The 13,764-nt window shown below is 37.5% G+C and overlaps 1 protein-coding gene across 8 annotated transcripts in view; it reads right to left on the minus strand.

Moving 5' to 3' along the window:
• Positions 1 to 13,764, minus strand: part of MATN2 (matrilin 2) — a 61,757-nt gene that overhangs the window by 7,172 nt on the left and 40,821 nt on the right. For 6 of the 8 annotated variants that reach the window (XM_015856088.3, XM_015856090.3, XM_015856096.3 and 3 more), the window contains 14 exons: positions 12,942 to 13,064; positions 10,080 to 10,202; positions 7,659 to 7,781; positions 6,527 to 6,649; positions 6,246 to 6,368; positions 5,745 to 5,867; positions 5,531 to 5,653; positions 5,206 to 5,328; positions 1,747 to 1,869; positions 1,530 to 1,652; positions 1,317 to 1,439; positions 1,012 to 1,134; positions 686 to 808; positions 422 to 544 (listed from right to left, as the gene is read on the minus strand). In XM_015856088.3, the coding sequence (XP_015711574.2) occupies positions 422 to 544; positions 686 to 808; positions 1,012 to 1,134; positions 1,317 to 1,439; positions 1,530 to 1,652; positions 1,747 to 1,869; positions 5,206 to 5,328; positions 5,531 to 5,653; positions 5,745 to 5,867; positions 6,246 to 6,368; positions 6,527 to 6,649; positions 7,659 to 7,781; positions 10,080 to 10,202; positions 12,942 to 13,064 (1,722 nt within the window). The remainder of the gene's footprint in view (positions 1 to 421; positions 545 to 685; positions 809 to 1,011; positions 1,135 to 1,316; positions 1,440 to 1,529; positions 1,653 to 1,746; positions 1,870 to 5,205; positions 5,329 to 5,530; positions 5,654 to 5,744; positions 5,868 to 6,245; positions 6,369 to 6,526; positions 6,650 to 7,658; positions 7,782 to 10,079; positions 10,203 to 12,941; positions 13,065 to 13,764) is intronic. The other 2 variants (XM_085539390.1, XM_015856094.3) reach the window with 1 other exon arrangement.

Genomic DNA, 13,764 nt, shown 5'->3' on the forward strand with positions numbered 1-13,764 from the left:
TTGGTAATTCTATGATTCTGTGATCTTTGTTTTCCTATAGCAATGCTGAAGAGTGGCAGACAGACATATTGGTACTTGCTCTCTATAACTTCCTGAAGGGAGGTTGTAGTGAGCTGAGGGTTGGCCTTTTCTCTCATGTAGACAGTGATAGAACTAGAGGGAATGGTTCCAAGCTGCGGCAGGGGAGATTCAGGCTAAACATTAGGAAGTATTACTTCTTGGAAAGGGTAGTCAGGCATTGAAATGCACTGCCCAGGGAGGTGGTGGAGTCACCGACCAAGGGAGTGTTCAAGAAATGTTTGGATGTTGTGTTGATGAATATGATTTAGCTGGGAAGTATTGGTGATGGTTGAACTAGATGATCTTCTAGGTCTTTTCCAACCTTGATAATTCTGTGATTCTGTGATTCTGTGATACTTACTCTGACATGTTTTTCCATCTTGTCGCAGGACAAATCCCTCGTGGCACTGACAGCTGTATGAACTGTTATTATTAACGCACACATGTTCACAGCCATGGTCAATGGACTTACACAGGTCTTTATCTGAGAATCATTAAGAGAATTTCCTTATTAGATCTATTCCTAAATGCAAAGCTGGCATGAGCCAATTTTGAGAAAAAATAAGTCTGTAATTACTTCTATGACTGGGGGGATATATTCCCCATAAAAGTTTTAGGTACTCACTCCTGCATGTTTTCCTATCTCTCCTCAGTATGAATCCCTTGTGGCACTGACATGTGTATGAATCACCAGCTGGAACACAGACATGTTCACAACCGTGGTTGACTGTTTTGCAGATATTTTTACCTGGGAGTAACAAGAATTGTAGTTAGCACAGTTAGCTACATAAATAGCTTTCACAGAATATTAAGAAGTAGAACAGGAATCTTCCAGGAAGGACTTCATGTTATTTTGTGAAGCAGATTGTTAAGGACACAAAGAACACGCTATATAAATAATATGTTTCATTAACAGGTCAGAAACTACATAATGAAGACTAAACAACTTACTTCTACAAGATTTCCCATCTTCCCTCAGTATGAAGTCATCGTGACACTTGCAGATATAGGAATCGTTGGTGTTAACACAAATATGTTCACAGCCATGGTTGACTGATTTGCAAGCATCTTTATCTGAGGAGAGTGGACAGAGGTTGCTAGGTGAAGTTCTTTAGGGAGAGATAATATCTTTTATTAATCAGGTCAAGTAGTTAGGAATCTCAAATAAATATACACATGCACAAACGCACAGCCAAGACACTTAGAAGAACACTTAAAACAACAAAAACCACTTTCTTATGGCTAAGGCCACTCACATTTACATGTCTTTCCATCTTCCTTCAGTATGAAGTCTTCATGACACTTGCACACATAGGATTCTTCTGAATTCACACAGACTTGTTCACAGCCATGGTTGACTGAACTGCAAATATCCTTGTCTGCCATCAAAAGAGTGGGTAGTTAACATTTATCAGCAGAGGCCTTGATTATGTGTGTAGTTCATCAAGTTAAGTTCTCATGCTACATACTTTTGCAGGTTTTCCCATCTTCTCTCAGGAGAAACCCATCATGGCATTTGCAAATGTAGGAATCATCAGTATTAACACAAACATGTTCACAGCCATGGTTGACTGACTTGCAAAGATCTTTATCTGAGAAGAGATGACAGCTCTTGCTAGTTAATACATTTCTACACGACCTTGAAATGCAGTTAAAAAGTGTGGTGATAAATATAAGACTACTTACTTCTGCATGTTTTTCCATCTTCTCTCAGCAGGAATCCCTCTCGACACTCACAAACAAATTTATCACCAGCATTAACACAGGAGTGTTCACAGCCATGGTTGACTGATTTGCAAATATCCTTGTCTGGAAATACATAAAGCTTAATGGGATTTGCTAGTTAAACTGAAATTTTGTTCATAAAGATTGCAAGGGTAATTCCATCAGCAAAGAAATATAGAAGCATGCACACTGAAAGCTAGTTAAAGGATTGACAGCTTACCTCACATGAGGCATGAGTTCTTTACTGCTTAGGCAGAAAGAACTACATGGTTTGGATGGTCTCCCAGTGATGCTGAATCATTTTAGGATCAGTCTGACTAGATTAAGGAGGAGGACCTCACATTGACAGCAGAAGGAGTAAAAGAAGGAATGTTTAGTATAGTTATATAGCAAAAATTCATGCTAGCGAATACAAAACTGAACAAAAAACCACACGACATGAAGCAAAGCTCTGTGCCATTCCCTCGGGCCCTGTCGCTGTCACACAGAGCAGAGCTCAGCGCTGCCCCTCTGCTCCCTGTCAGGAGCTGCAGCCGCCATCAGGCCTCCCCTCAGCTCCTCTGCTCTGGGCTGCACAAACACGGGGCCCTCATTGCAGCACAAGCCCTCCCCTCACCCACTGGCAGTGCTGGTCCTGGTGCACCCCAGGGCATGGCTGGCCTTGTGGCTGTCAGGGCACACTGCTGACTCGTGTTCAACTTGCACTCAGAACCCTCAGATCCCTTTCTGTGGGGCTGCTCACCACCCCCCTATTCCCCATTTTGTACATATATGCAGGGCTGCTCCATCCCAGGCACAGAATTCAGCACTTCCTCTTGTTATAGTTAGCGCTGGTGACTGGTTGGTGATTGCCCAGCCTTTTAACTTGTCAACACTTCTCTTCAAGGTCTCTCTGCCCTCAAGGAAGTCAACAGCTCTTCCTAATTTAGTATCATGTGCAAACTTACTCAGCATGCATTCAAGTCCTGTGTCCTGAAAACTTTTAGAAATACTGTAAAAAAACTGGCCATAACTTGGAGCTCTGTGGAACCCCACTAGTGAGTGGCCACCAGCCTGATGTAACTCCATTTATAACAACCTTTTGAGCCCAACCTGCCCATCAATTCTTCACCCTTTGCGCTATGTTTTTGTCTATCTGGATTCTCTTCATTCTTAGTAATTAGCAGAATAACCAATTTGGCTTAATGTGTAGAAAAAAAGTATTTTTTCACATGAACTTCAGCCTGTGGTACATGACTTGATGGACTCCAGCTGCCAATACAAGGGATGTCAAAACATGCTACAGTGGATAGTCTTCTAACTCAACATGCATTACATTCAAGGCATAACAAACTCAAGTAGATCCCATTCCAGCAGGTAAAGAAGAAATGAGTATGGAGGTAAAAATTAGCATTAGTTAGCATCAGCTTATTCTCAGCTGTGTGCGACATTTGTTATTTTCAAGCGGAATGAAAAATAAATGAGCAACAGACAAAGTTTTACTTCAAAAGGATAGATTTTATATAGCTGAAAGCAACTGTGAGCCAAAGTACTTTGTGATTAGAGGTGAAATAATTTAAACAAAAGTGAATGATGACTGCATTATTAAATCCTGTTTTACTAGACTCCTCCAGAAAAAAACCCTACAGACATCACCTAAGAAGAATAACAGAATACTTAAAAAAGGAACAGAAATTGAAATAGAATATGCTATGGAAATGAAATGATACAGGACATATCATATATACCATATACAGGACAGGAATGCATAACCAACAAAATAAAGGACAGTATAAGTTAATTAAGGGGTGTTTGGAACAAAACCTATTCGAACCATATCTTGTTATTTAGTAGGTAGAAATAATAGACTTGTCCATTTTTAGGCAGAAAAGTAAAAACATTCAGTATATTCTGATCTGAATATTTTGAAATAGGCTACAGATACTGTTAGGATGAAGAGTTTCATCAGTTGAGAAGTAGGTCACACAGTATCTACTGAAGAAAGAACAGTAACTCCAGATCACTTGCAGCCAAGAGCTGTAAAAAGAGCTGGCTGAATAACACTTTGGATGCTTAGTATCATTTTTTGTTACCTCCTGGAACTCCATGGAAGTCCCAAAACACTGAGGAGTTTCTATCCCCAGCGCCTACACGCACTGTTTGAAAAGTATAATGAGCTCACTGAAAGCCTGTCAGCTTGACATTAATCTGCATTCAAACTACCAAATAGATAAATGTAGAATTTGACTTAGGGAAGATCAAAGAAAGAAAAACATTCAAGTTGATATAATGAAAAAATAGGTCCCAGATAAGTAAATAAGAATCTTTTTCATTGATTACTAAGCAGGTTCATAATGCTCAGGAATTTGTATAACAGAGAATTCAGTAGGGCATCAGCCTGTATATCCATTTTGACTCAGGAAATAGAATACAGAATGAACATAAATGGACTAACATTAGCTAGAGGGGCCTTCAGGATAAACTGTACATGGGGAATCAAGTGTCTTTCTTTCTAAGAATGTGCCCTGCTCTCTACTGCTTAGAATTTTAATGAACAATCCTAAAGAAAATATAAAATAATCGCTGCTGAGGTTTATAGGTTACTTTATTGTTGAGGGAATGATAAATAAGAAGACAGCTCTGCTGATATAAGGAAACATAAACCATTTTTGCAAGATGAGTAAAAACAAACTATAAGCATTTTAAAATAGCCAGAAGTAAACTTATATAATTTAGAAACAAAGGATGAAGGCTGTATTCGCAAGATGTAGGAAATTTATATGACTGAGAGTTTTAAAAGGCTTATATTCATGGTATATAACTAGCTAAACATGAGCTTTAGGAGAATCTCATGGACTAGCACTATCTTTGAGGGTAAAAAAAACAGGTAGATTCAAATAAGAATTAGGTGAGTAACAGTCTGTCTATGCTGGATCCTGCTGTTCGCTGTATTAGAGGACTTTGTTCTATGTTACTACACTGTGGCATCCCCGCAACAATGCTGATAAGTAGAAGAAGCTTTAGGAGAGTGAGAAGAGATTTATGAAAAGACTGGAAAGGGCCTGAAGGAGTTTCATCTGCTTATCATTTACAAAAAAACATGTTAAGAGGCTGAGCCAATCAGTTAAATTATGGTCTACGTGAGTACACAGAACAGCACAACGACAATCAGAACTCCAATTCATTGCAGTAAAATGAGGCAACATTCTATGCTCAAGATTAAATCTTGGCACAGTCCAAAAATGAAGTTCACTTTTTAAAATGCACATTCTGACCTTAAAATTGGTTGGTTTTCTGAAATATATTTTTAATTCAAACAATCATTTATAGAAATATTGCAATCTATACAGGACAATATTTCACTCTGGCCACCATGAATCAGTGAATAATTTCCTAACAGAAGTGAAATTATATTTCCTCTTTTATTCATAAGCAACTTACTTCGGCATGTTTTCCCATCTTGCCTCAGTACAAATCCGTCATGGCATTGGCAAGTATATGAATCATCGCTATTAACACAAAGATGTTCACAGCCGTGATTGACTGATTTGCAGATGTCCTTACCTAGGAATAATTCAGATTTTATTTGATACAGTTTAATAATTGAGAACATTTAAAAAATGTAGAGACTAAAAGTATTAAGTTCCAAGCAAAATAAAGAATCTATCCTCCTTTTTGTCAGGTAAAACCACAAATAAGACCTGTTTCTAGCACAACATGCATCCTCAGTGATCCCTGACTGAGATAATTAACATCAGTAACTTACTTTTACATGTTTTCCCATCTTCCCTTAATACAAAACCCTCGTAACACTGGCAGATGTATGAATTATCAGTGTTCACACAAACATGCTCACAGCCATGGTCAACAGAATTGCAAACGTCTTTATCTGGAAAAAAATAAGAGTGTCAGTATTTAAAACATGCCTAAAAATGCCCAGATTATAAAGGAAATCTTCTATTAAAGGTAAGTGGACTTACTTCTACATGTTTTTCCATCTTGTCTTAATGCAAATCCCTCGTAACACTGGCAGAGATATGACTCATCAGCATTAACACAAATATGTTCACAGCCATGGTCAACTGAACTGCAAATGTCTTTATCTGAGAACAGTTGATGGTTTTTGGTTAAAGCTCATATTCAGTGTATATATTATGCAAGGAGAAGTAACAGTTTTTATTAGGTTTACTGACATCATTCAAAGAAACTGACAAAAACTTATGCAGAAAACACTTCTAATTCTTGGTACTTGAAAAATTGTAGGTGTTTTTTGTTTGTTTGCATGTTTTTGTCTTAAGTCATATCAGTTTGGCTAGTAAACTGTACTATTACTGTTCACTGAGTCTCTCACAAGCTTCCAGCAAGTATAACAATATTAATCCCACATTATGATTAAGTTACAGAAGTGTTACTAGTTAAAAGATTTCCACTAACCTACATACTACAGATAAAAGTCTTATCTAAGTAGTAAGACTACTTACTTCTGCATGTTTTCCCATCGTCTCTCAATAGGAAACCTTCATGACACTCGCAAGCATAAGAGTCATCTTTGTTAACACAAATATGCTCACAGCCATGGCTGATTGATTTGCAGATGTCCTGTCCTGGGAATTAGTTATAGATACAGTTTGGAATGATAATGTGTTTCAAAAGGATCAAAAGAATGTTTTCTAGTGAGAAGTGAAGAAGCAATAAATACTTTTCTTTCCTTGCCTAATGCACATGCAGAAATGTTCTATATATATGTGTGTGTGTTACTCACTTCTGCATGTTTTCCCATCATCTCTCAATATGAATCCTTCACGGCACTTGCAGATGTAAGAATTGTCAGTACTAACACAAACATGCTCACAGCCATGGTTGACCGATTTGCAGACATTTCTACCTGAGAAGAAATCAATAGATAAAGAATTGTGTTAGTTAAGGGCCAGATGGTTTGTCTTACAGCTTCCAGTTACTGAATATTCTTGTCCTTGCTGGTATTCTGGACTCAATCCTCATTTACAGCATTTACTGTAAGTGTTTATTGTAACAAAGAGCTAAATCTCTGTTCTACAATTTTTACAACCTTATTATTAATGAGACAAGCAGAATTTATCTCTGTCCACACAAACTAGCAAAGTAGAGTGTTTGTTTGATATAGGTAATACAAAACTGATAAATGCAATATAAAACTGATAATACAAAGCTTTTCTTTGTCATGTCAGTGTCTGGGTTACTTTAATTCTTTTAAATGTTATTTAACCAAAGATGCTGATGAAAATCTTGGATATGATTGGCATTATAGAATACTTTATGCCTTTGTTTTCCAAAGACTTGTCCACAGTTCTTCTCTGATAACTCAGCTTGCTCTCTAATACCAGGGAAATTTTTTTATACATCTGCCATTCATCATAACTACATAATGTAGCCAAACGTATAATGCAATTATGATATCTATTTTGCAATCAACCTTATCTCACACTGGGCAAAGGAATGAATATTCCATTAGAACTGAAGGCTTCTTTTTGCTGTATAGGCTTTTTGAAATGTTACATATTTGTGCCTTGATTTGAGAAGAAAACTATAGTTGTCTAATGTAAGTTGGAATATGATTATTTTGGATTCACAGCAGACCAGTGTCTGTTCAGACACAATTTTATACATTCCAGATGTTTAGGGAGTGACTCAGGTGCCCAAAAGTATGCACTCAGTGCCACTTCAGATGCCCTTGAGCAACCAAGAAATCAACATACTGCTGGCAAACATGACACCAAAGGGAAACTTGTGAGCTTCTGTAAAATGTCATGTAAAATGTCACTGGAAACCAATATTTAAGCAATCAAATCCTACCTTACAGACTTATTTTCTTCATATGTAATAAAAATCGAATATTGACTTGCTGAATAACTTACGTTTACACGTTTTCCCATCACTCCGAAGCCTGTATCCTTCAAAACACTGACAAGTGTAAGATTTGTCACCATTTATACACAAATGTTCACAGCCATGATCACTCAGAGCACAATAGTCAACTCCTGCAGGAGCAATTGAAGTTATTGAAATAATTAACAATTAAACTATCATTTCTAGTATTTGCATGGCATATAAGCAATAATTCTGTCCTTCATCTGATAATATGTGCATATATACCTTCAATTACATTTAAGAGGGCCCCGTGGTATACTCTGAATTAATTGCTGTAAGTGGAGTTGTTGAGCTTGCATAGCACAGCTCAACAGAATCTGGGTCTCAGTACTCATAGACTGAATTACTAAAACCTGATGCTTTAATAATGTTTTTATAATGACAGAATAGGTACCTTGTGAACATTCCAAGATGGTTTCTAAATGACCTGATGTAAATAGGGCAGGCAGAAAATCCCTCTGGGACCTCAGAAATCTTTGGTTTAGGCTAATCAAGTTTTGCAAAGAATTGCAAATGACAAGACCTAAGGCCCATTTTTTCTTCTCAAATTTCCTAAGGGTTTCTTATTTGAAGTACCAAGACATAATATTCCCTCAACTCTGCAGGCAGCACTGACTACTTATTGAAGGCTACAAACACAGTGTCACACTATTTTCTTGGTATTCAGTTGACAGAGAAGAAATCTGTTTACCACTCAGGTATTCTCCCAGCTGTCTTAAGATACCTGTGCAACTGTGTATGACACCAGTGTTGTGAATCCCAGATGTTTTCCTTCTAGGAGTGGTGAATGTTAAACGCTAATCCCTTCCACTCAGCTGCTCATTCAGGGTATCACAAAGTGCAGAAAAAACTTTTCATGATAGTCTAAAAAAAAATGAGGTTTCAGCAGCTCATCTGGAACTCAGGAATAAGACGTCCTATACCTAAATAAATAAGAGGAGGTGGGTATATGGCCAAGAAGAACAATTCAAAAGGTCTCCGCTGTATTGCGTGGAGGGATTCTAGAAGCCATAGCATGTTTTTAATGCTGCTGATGGGTCTTCAACTACAGCCTGGAGGAAAATGACTGAATGGTAAAAAAATACCAAAGCAACAAACCACACCTATTTTTACTACAAAGGAAAAAAAGACTTCCCATTCACAAGTTCTTAAAGATATAGTTTGTCTATTTCTGATTTTTCAGTGGTTCTTTTAGATAATATTCAAACTATTTCTAGTAGACCCCAATGCCTTTATGCATTACAATATGTGCATTATTGTTCTCCCCAGTTTAGAGTGTCCAATGACAAAAGCAAAATCTGCCAAGAGATTGGGTGGGAATAAAAAGGGTAGCAGAGAGGCAAAGACAAGGCTAAAGACAAAGGCAAATTGTTTTGCTGATTTGCTTCACTCTTCCTGAAATCATTATTGTGTCAACTTGGTATCTATTAAAACTGTGTTGCCCAAGTGCAAGAGAAGGAGCAAAATCTGCAGCTGCTTCAAAGTTCAACAAGCTTGAATAATATCACACCTCCACAATCTATAGAAAAGGCAGCCAAAACTTTCTCATCAAAGAGAATTTGTCCAGGAAAAATGAACAGGAAAAATACATTCACATTCCTCTTTTTCTGGCCCTTTCTATGTATTATTTTTTCCAGTGATTGAGGTAATTTCTGAAACCACAATGATTCTCAATGATCATTCGATCTGTAAAGGGTGGAGGGCTGGCAGGACAACTTTTATTCACTTATTAAGGGCTCACATGCAAGCTGTAAAGCTGCATGGGACTCACATTTCTCCTGCCTCAGACTAGATAACGCATTTTGCCTGGGGGATGCTGCCATCAAGATGGCCATAAGACTGAAGTACTGTCCTCAGCACCTGGGGATGAACAGATCTCCCAAAACACTTCTAAAAACCACTAGGATTTACAGCCATATTGACAAATGTCCTTTTCTTAGTCCTTTTTCTCTCTATGCATGTTTTCTAAACATTATTAAGGTGTTTTTGAAATGTAGTCTGTGAACTGAAAAATAGAAATCACAATTTTTTTTTAGTTAGAACCGACTCGAAATACCATCTAGCTCCAAATCCATGTTCTAGCTAAGTAGGGCTGCTCAAACTTCCAATCAACCTGGCCTTGAACACATCTAGGGATGGAGCATCCATAGCTTTTCTGGGCAACCTGTTCCAGCACCTCACCACCCTCACAGTAAAGAATTTCTTCCTTATATTCAATCTAAACCTATTTTCATTGTGTTTGACCTCACTGAACTTCAGAAGGTTCACACAGGCCCACCTGTGGAGCCTGCCCATGTCCCTCTGGATGGCATCCCCTCCCTCACCCTGCAGGTGTGTCCTCTTCCCTGTGTGAAAACAGAAACCTTTACCACGTAGGCTGAGATCAAGCGTGTTCTCAGATGACTTACGTGAGCAGGTTCGTAGGTCTTCATTGATGACAAATCCTTCAGCGCACTGACAGACGTAGGAGTCATCAGTATTTAGGCACAGTTGCTCACAACCATGATTGTTTTCTGCACAGTGGTCCACTCCTATTATTTGTGTTAATAATTGTAGAAAGCACATTATTTTTTTTAAATACATACACTGTAAAACTATAGCTCATGCACAAACAAGGGAAAAGGATCAGTATATATATTTTTTATTTATGCAGTATGCCCATCTATGTTAGAAAATGGAGTTAATTAACAACACCTAAGTGCAATGAATACAGCAACTCCACAAAGCAAACAACAAACCTGAAAATCAGAGATTTCCCTTGCCAAACTAATACAAAGCAGTTAATGGAGAGTCTTGAGGCCCAGCCTGGCATTACCCACAGGATCGCAGTTTCCTTCTTTAAAAGGCATGACTCCCTTTTGTTAACCACAAAATTGTCTCAAAGAGAAAAAACGGGAGTAACATGTATCATTTACTTGTTTTTCCTATTTTAATTCCAATTCTAGCTAAGATAAAATAGAATAACTTTTGAATCTTATATGAAACCGGTTCACAGAACAGACAGCAAAGTTGTAGGCTGAAATATGTGCACTTGCCAATGTACCATGTAATCTGCTGACTCTGGAAGGACAGAAAAAGCACATTTTAGGGGGAAAAAAAACACTTTATACCGAACTTTCTCATAACATTTTATTCCTGACTTGTTAATGACTATTTTTAGTTGTATAGGCTCCAATCACTTTAGCTTAACTTGATCAAGTGTAGCAGAGTTCCTTCAGGCACGAACAGTCTCATATGTTTCTATTTGCAAATCATTTACAGATGTGACCAGACACGTCCACATAAAAAACAACAACAACAAAAAGGCAACAAACCTACACTTAATGTAAATTTACTTAGTTTTAAATATTGACATATATTTGTTTATTTAGCTAGGCAATGATATTGCAGGACTCCAAGGAGTCCGTCCAGATTTCCCATTATACATAAATAGAGATAACGTTGGCTTAAACAAATGAAGTTGAGGTGTAAGCTTTTACTAGTTCAAGCAAGTTCCAGCTGGAACATTATCCTTATTCCAAGGACTTACATCATCATAAAGAGGCTTGTGTAACTTCTTGGATCACATAAAAAATGTGCAAAGGAGCCGTCTGGCACCATCTTTTACAATGCAAACACCTACACTCATGTGAATGTTATCACTTAAATACATTGGATTATGCAGAATCTTTTAGCACATGCTTTCAAGGAGTGGGGTACTCAGAAAGCTGCCAATCTGCAGGTTGTAGAAAGTAGTATTAGAGTACATTTGTTCATCATGAGTGCTGCATTACATTTGTTTTTTCTGTCTTCAACAACTGCAAGAAGGATGATAAGGGGAAGGGAGAGGGGAAAGGTCTGTATAAAAAAAAGACAGACAGTGTTTTGTGATAGATATATTTTTAGATATTCAACTTGTTATTGCCTAAAAACATAATTCTTCAAATGTTCTGAGCTCTTGCATCAACAAGTTTCCTTAAATATAGCCTTATCGCAAATAGTTTATTTAAAAATATGATTCCCTGGCCTACAGACTATTTTTAGCTTAATTGGTAGCATTCCTTTGGCAATATATGTCAATAGTACATGAGGCAAAAACACTACTGATATTTTAGCTGATGTGCAAAATAGTTCTCTAAGAAAATAAGTGTTTTCTGAAAACCTGTTGACAACAAGTGGGCAATCAAGAATCATAGGATCACAGAATGGCCTGGGTTGAAAAGGACCACAATGATCATCCAGTTTCAACCCCCCTGCTGTGTGCAGGGTCACCAACCACCAGACCAGGCTGCCCAGAGCCACATCCAGCCTGGCCTTGAATGCCTCCAGGGATGGGGCATCCACAACCTCCTTGGGCAACCTGTTCCAGTGTGTCACCACCCTCTGTGTGAAAATGCTTCTTAGAATGCTTCTAAGAAAGCATCTCTAAGACTGAAAGAAAACATAGTTTCAAAAATATATACAAGTTATAAGATTCAAGAGATATAACTTCCTTGTTCTTAACAAGCTTCCTATTCATAGAACATCAGCAGTAAAATCCCTCCCCTCTCCCTCCCCCCAGGGACTGAGTCACCAGATCAAGCTAGTTCTTTACTGACAGCATTACACTGAAAACCTGGGTGACTCTGTGTTCCCACTCAGGAGGAGCTGTAACACTCCACTGGACCGGGTGATCCTGTGGGTCTTTTTCAACCTCGGTGATTCTATGATTCTATGAAAGTCTTTGTGAAGTAAATAATATGTATAATTGGTTTATAACCCCAACATTACTGAGGCTGTTTACACAGATCGATGGAAACTGTATAGGGTTTCCTATTTGATTTTAATTTGTTTTCCATAACTACATTACATTCTATTACCTACTCACAGTTAATGAGGTACATCTGTCTTGACTAAAACAACTCAGGAAAGCAAAGTGGAATTAAAAATTAAACCAAATACTAAAAAATTAAACCAAATACTAAAAAAAACCCTGTTTATATCACTACAAAACAAAAGGTCACAAAGTTTTAAAAAGAGTAATAAACTTCTTGGTCTTGAGCTGTTATGGTTCCCTTATTACACCTCAGGTTTTACTCAATCTCTTCAGAAAGTGTTTAATACACAACCTATTCTACAAAATAGCAACTTTTCCACCATAGATGGCTCAGATAAAATTTTAGTTTATAAAGAAATATTTCTTTCAACCTTTACTAGAAAGAAAACTTTCACCCTTTCAGAAAGGAGATCATTCACAGAAGGCTTAAGAAATGAAAGGAGATGAACTTCACCATGTCCAAAAGATTACTCACTTTTGCATGTTTTCTTATCTGGATTAAGCCTAAACCCTTCTTGGCATCGACAAAAATAGGAATCATCTGTATTAACACATTCCTGTTCACAGCCATGGTCCTGAAGAGCACAGTAGTCTGGTCCTAAATGGGAAGAACTTAGGTCAGTGATGAATATAATTTCCCAGAAACAGGGTAGGTAAAAACCATATGCCTCTTTTTTCTTTCATCAGGTAGATTTTTTTTCCCACATGCACCATTTGTAACTCTTAACATATTGTTTCAAATTGTGAAAATGAAACATTCACCTTCTAAAATGTTCACCTTCTAAACTATCTGCCATATTTGGGTATACCAGCTATGTATCCTTAAATGAACTCTTGGAAAACACATGTACTACACACAGTACAGAAGTTAGAAAATTAAGTATCTCTTAAAATTAACTTGTGAGTTATTACTCCCAGAAATAATGAGCTTCCTGAAGAATGAACTGTTCTTTTCTTCTATGTGTGGTGATCTAACACAATTGAGCCTTCACATGTGATGAAAGCATTCACCGATAATAAACCAAACAGTAGCAGTGGCAGAAGTCCTATTTTTAACTCAGTAGATAGGAATTACCTCTGCCTTCCTCACCAGTAATCTGAGTTTACCGCTCTCTTCACACACACAGTATTCCGCCAGTGTTGGCAGGATTCCCCTAATGAGCTGTGCTCCTTTTATTTCATTCTGAAAAAATTGGAGTAAATCTCAGAGAAAAAATTTGTAAGACACACATGACTGTGTGATAACATTTACATTTTCAGACTTTTCTTTGTAGCCATGAGTATTGAAACTTACTTTA

Source organism: Coturnix japonica, chromosome 2 (genome assembly GCF_054131305.1).
Source record: "Coturnix japonica strain WE chromosome 2, WE-NBRP24, whole genome shotgun sequence".
Lineage (NCBI taxonomy): Eukaryota > Metazoa > Chordata > Aves > Galliformes > Phasianidae > Coturnix > Coturnix japonica.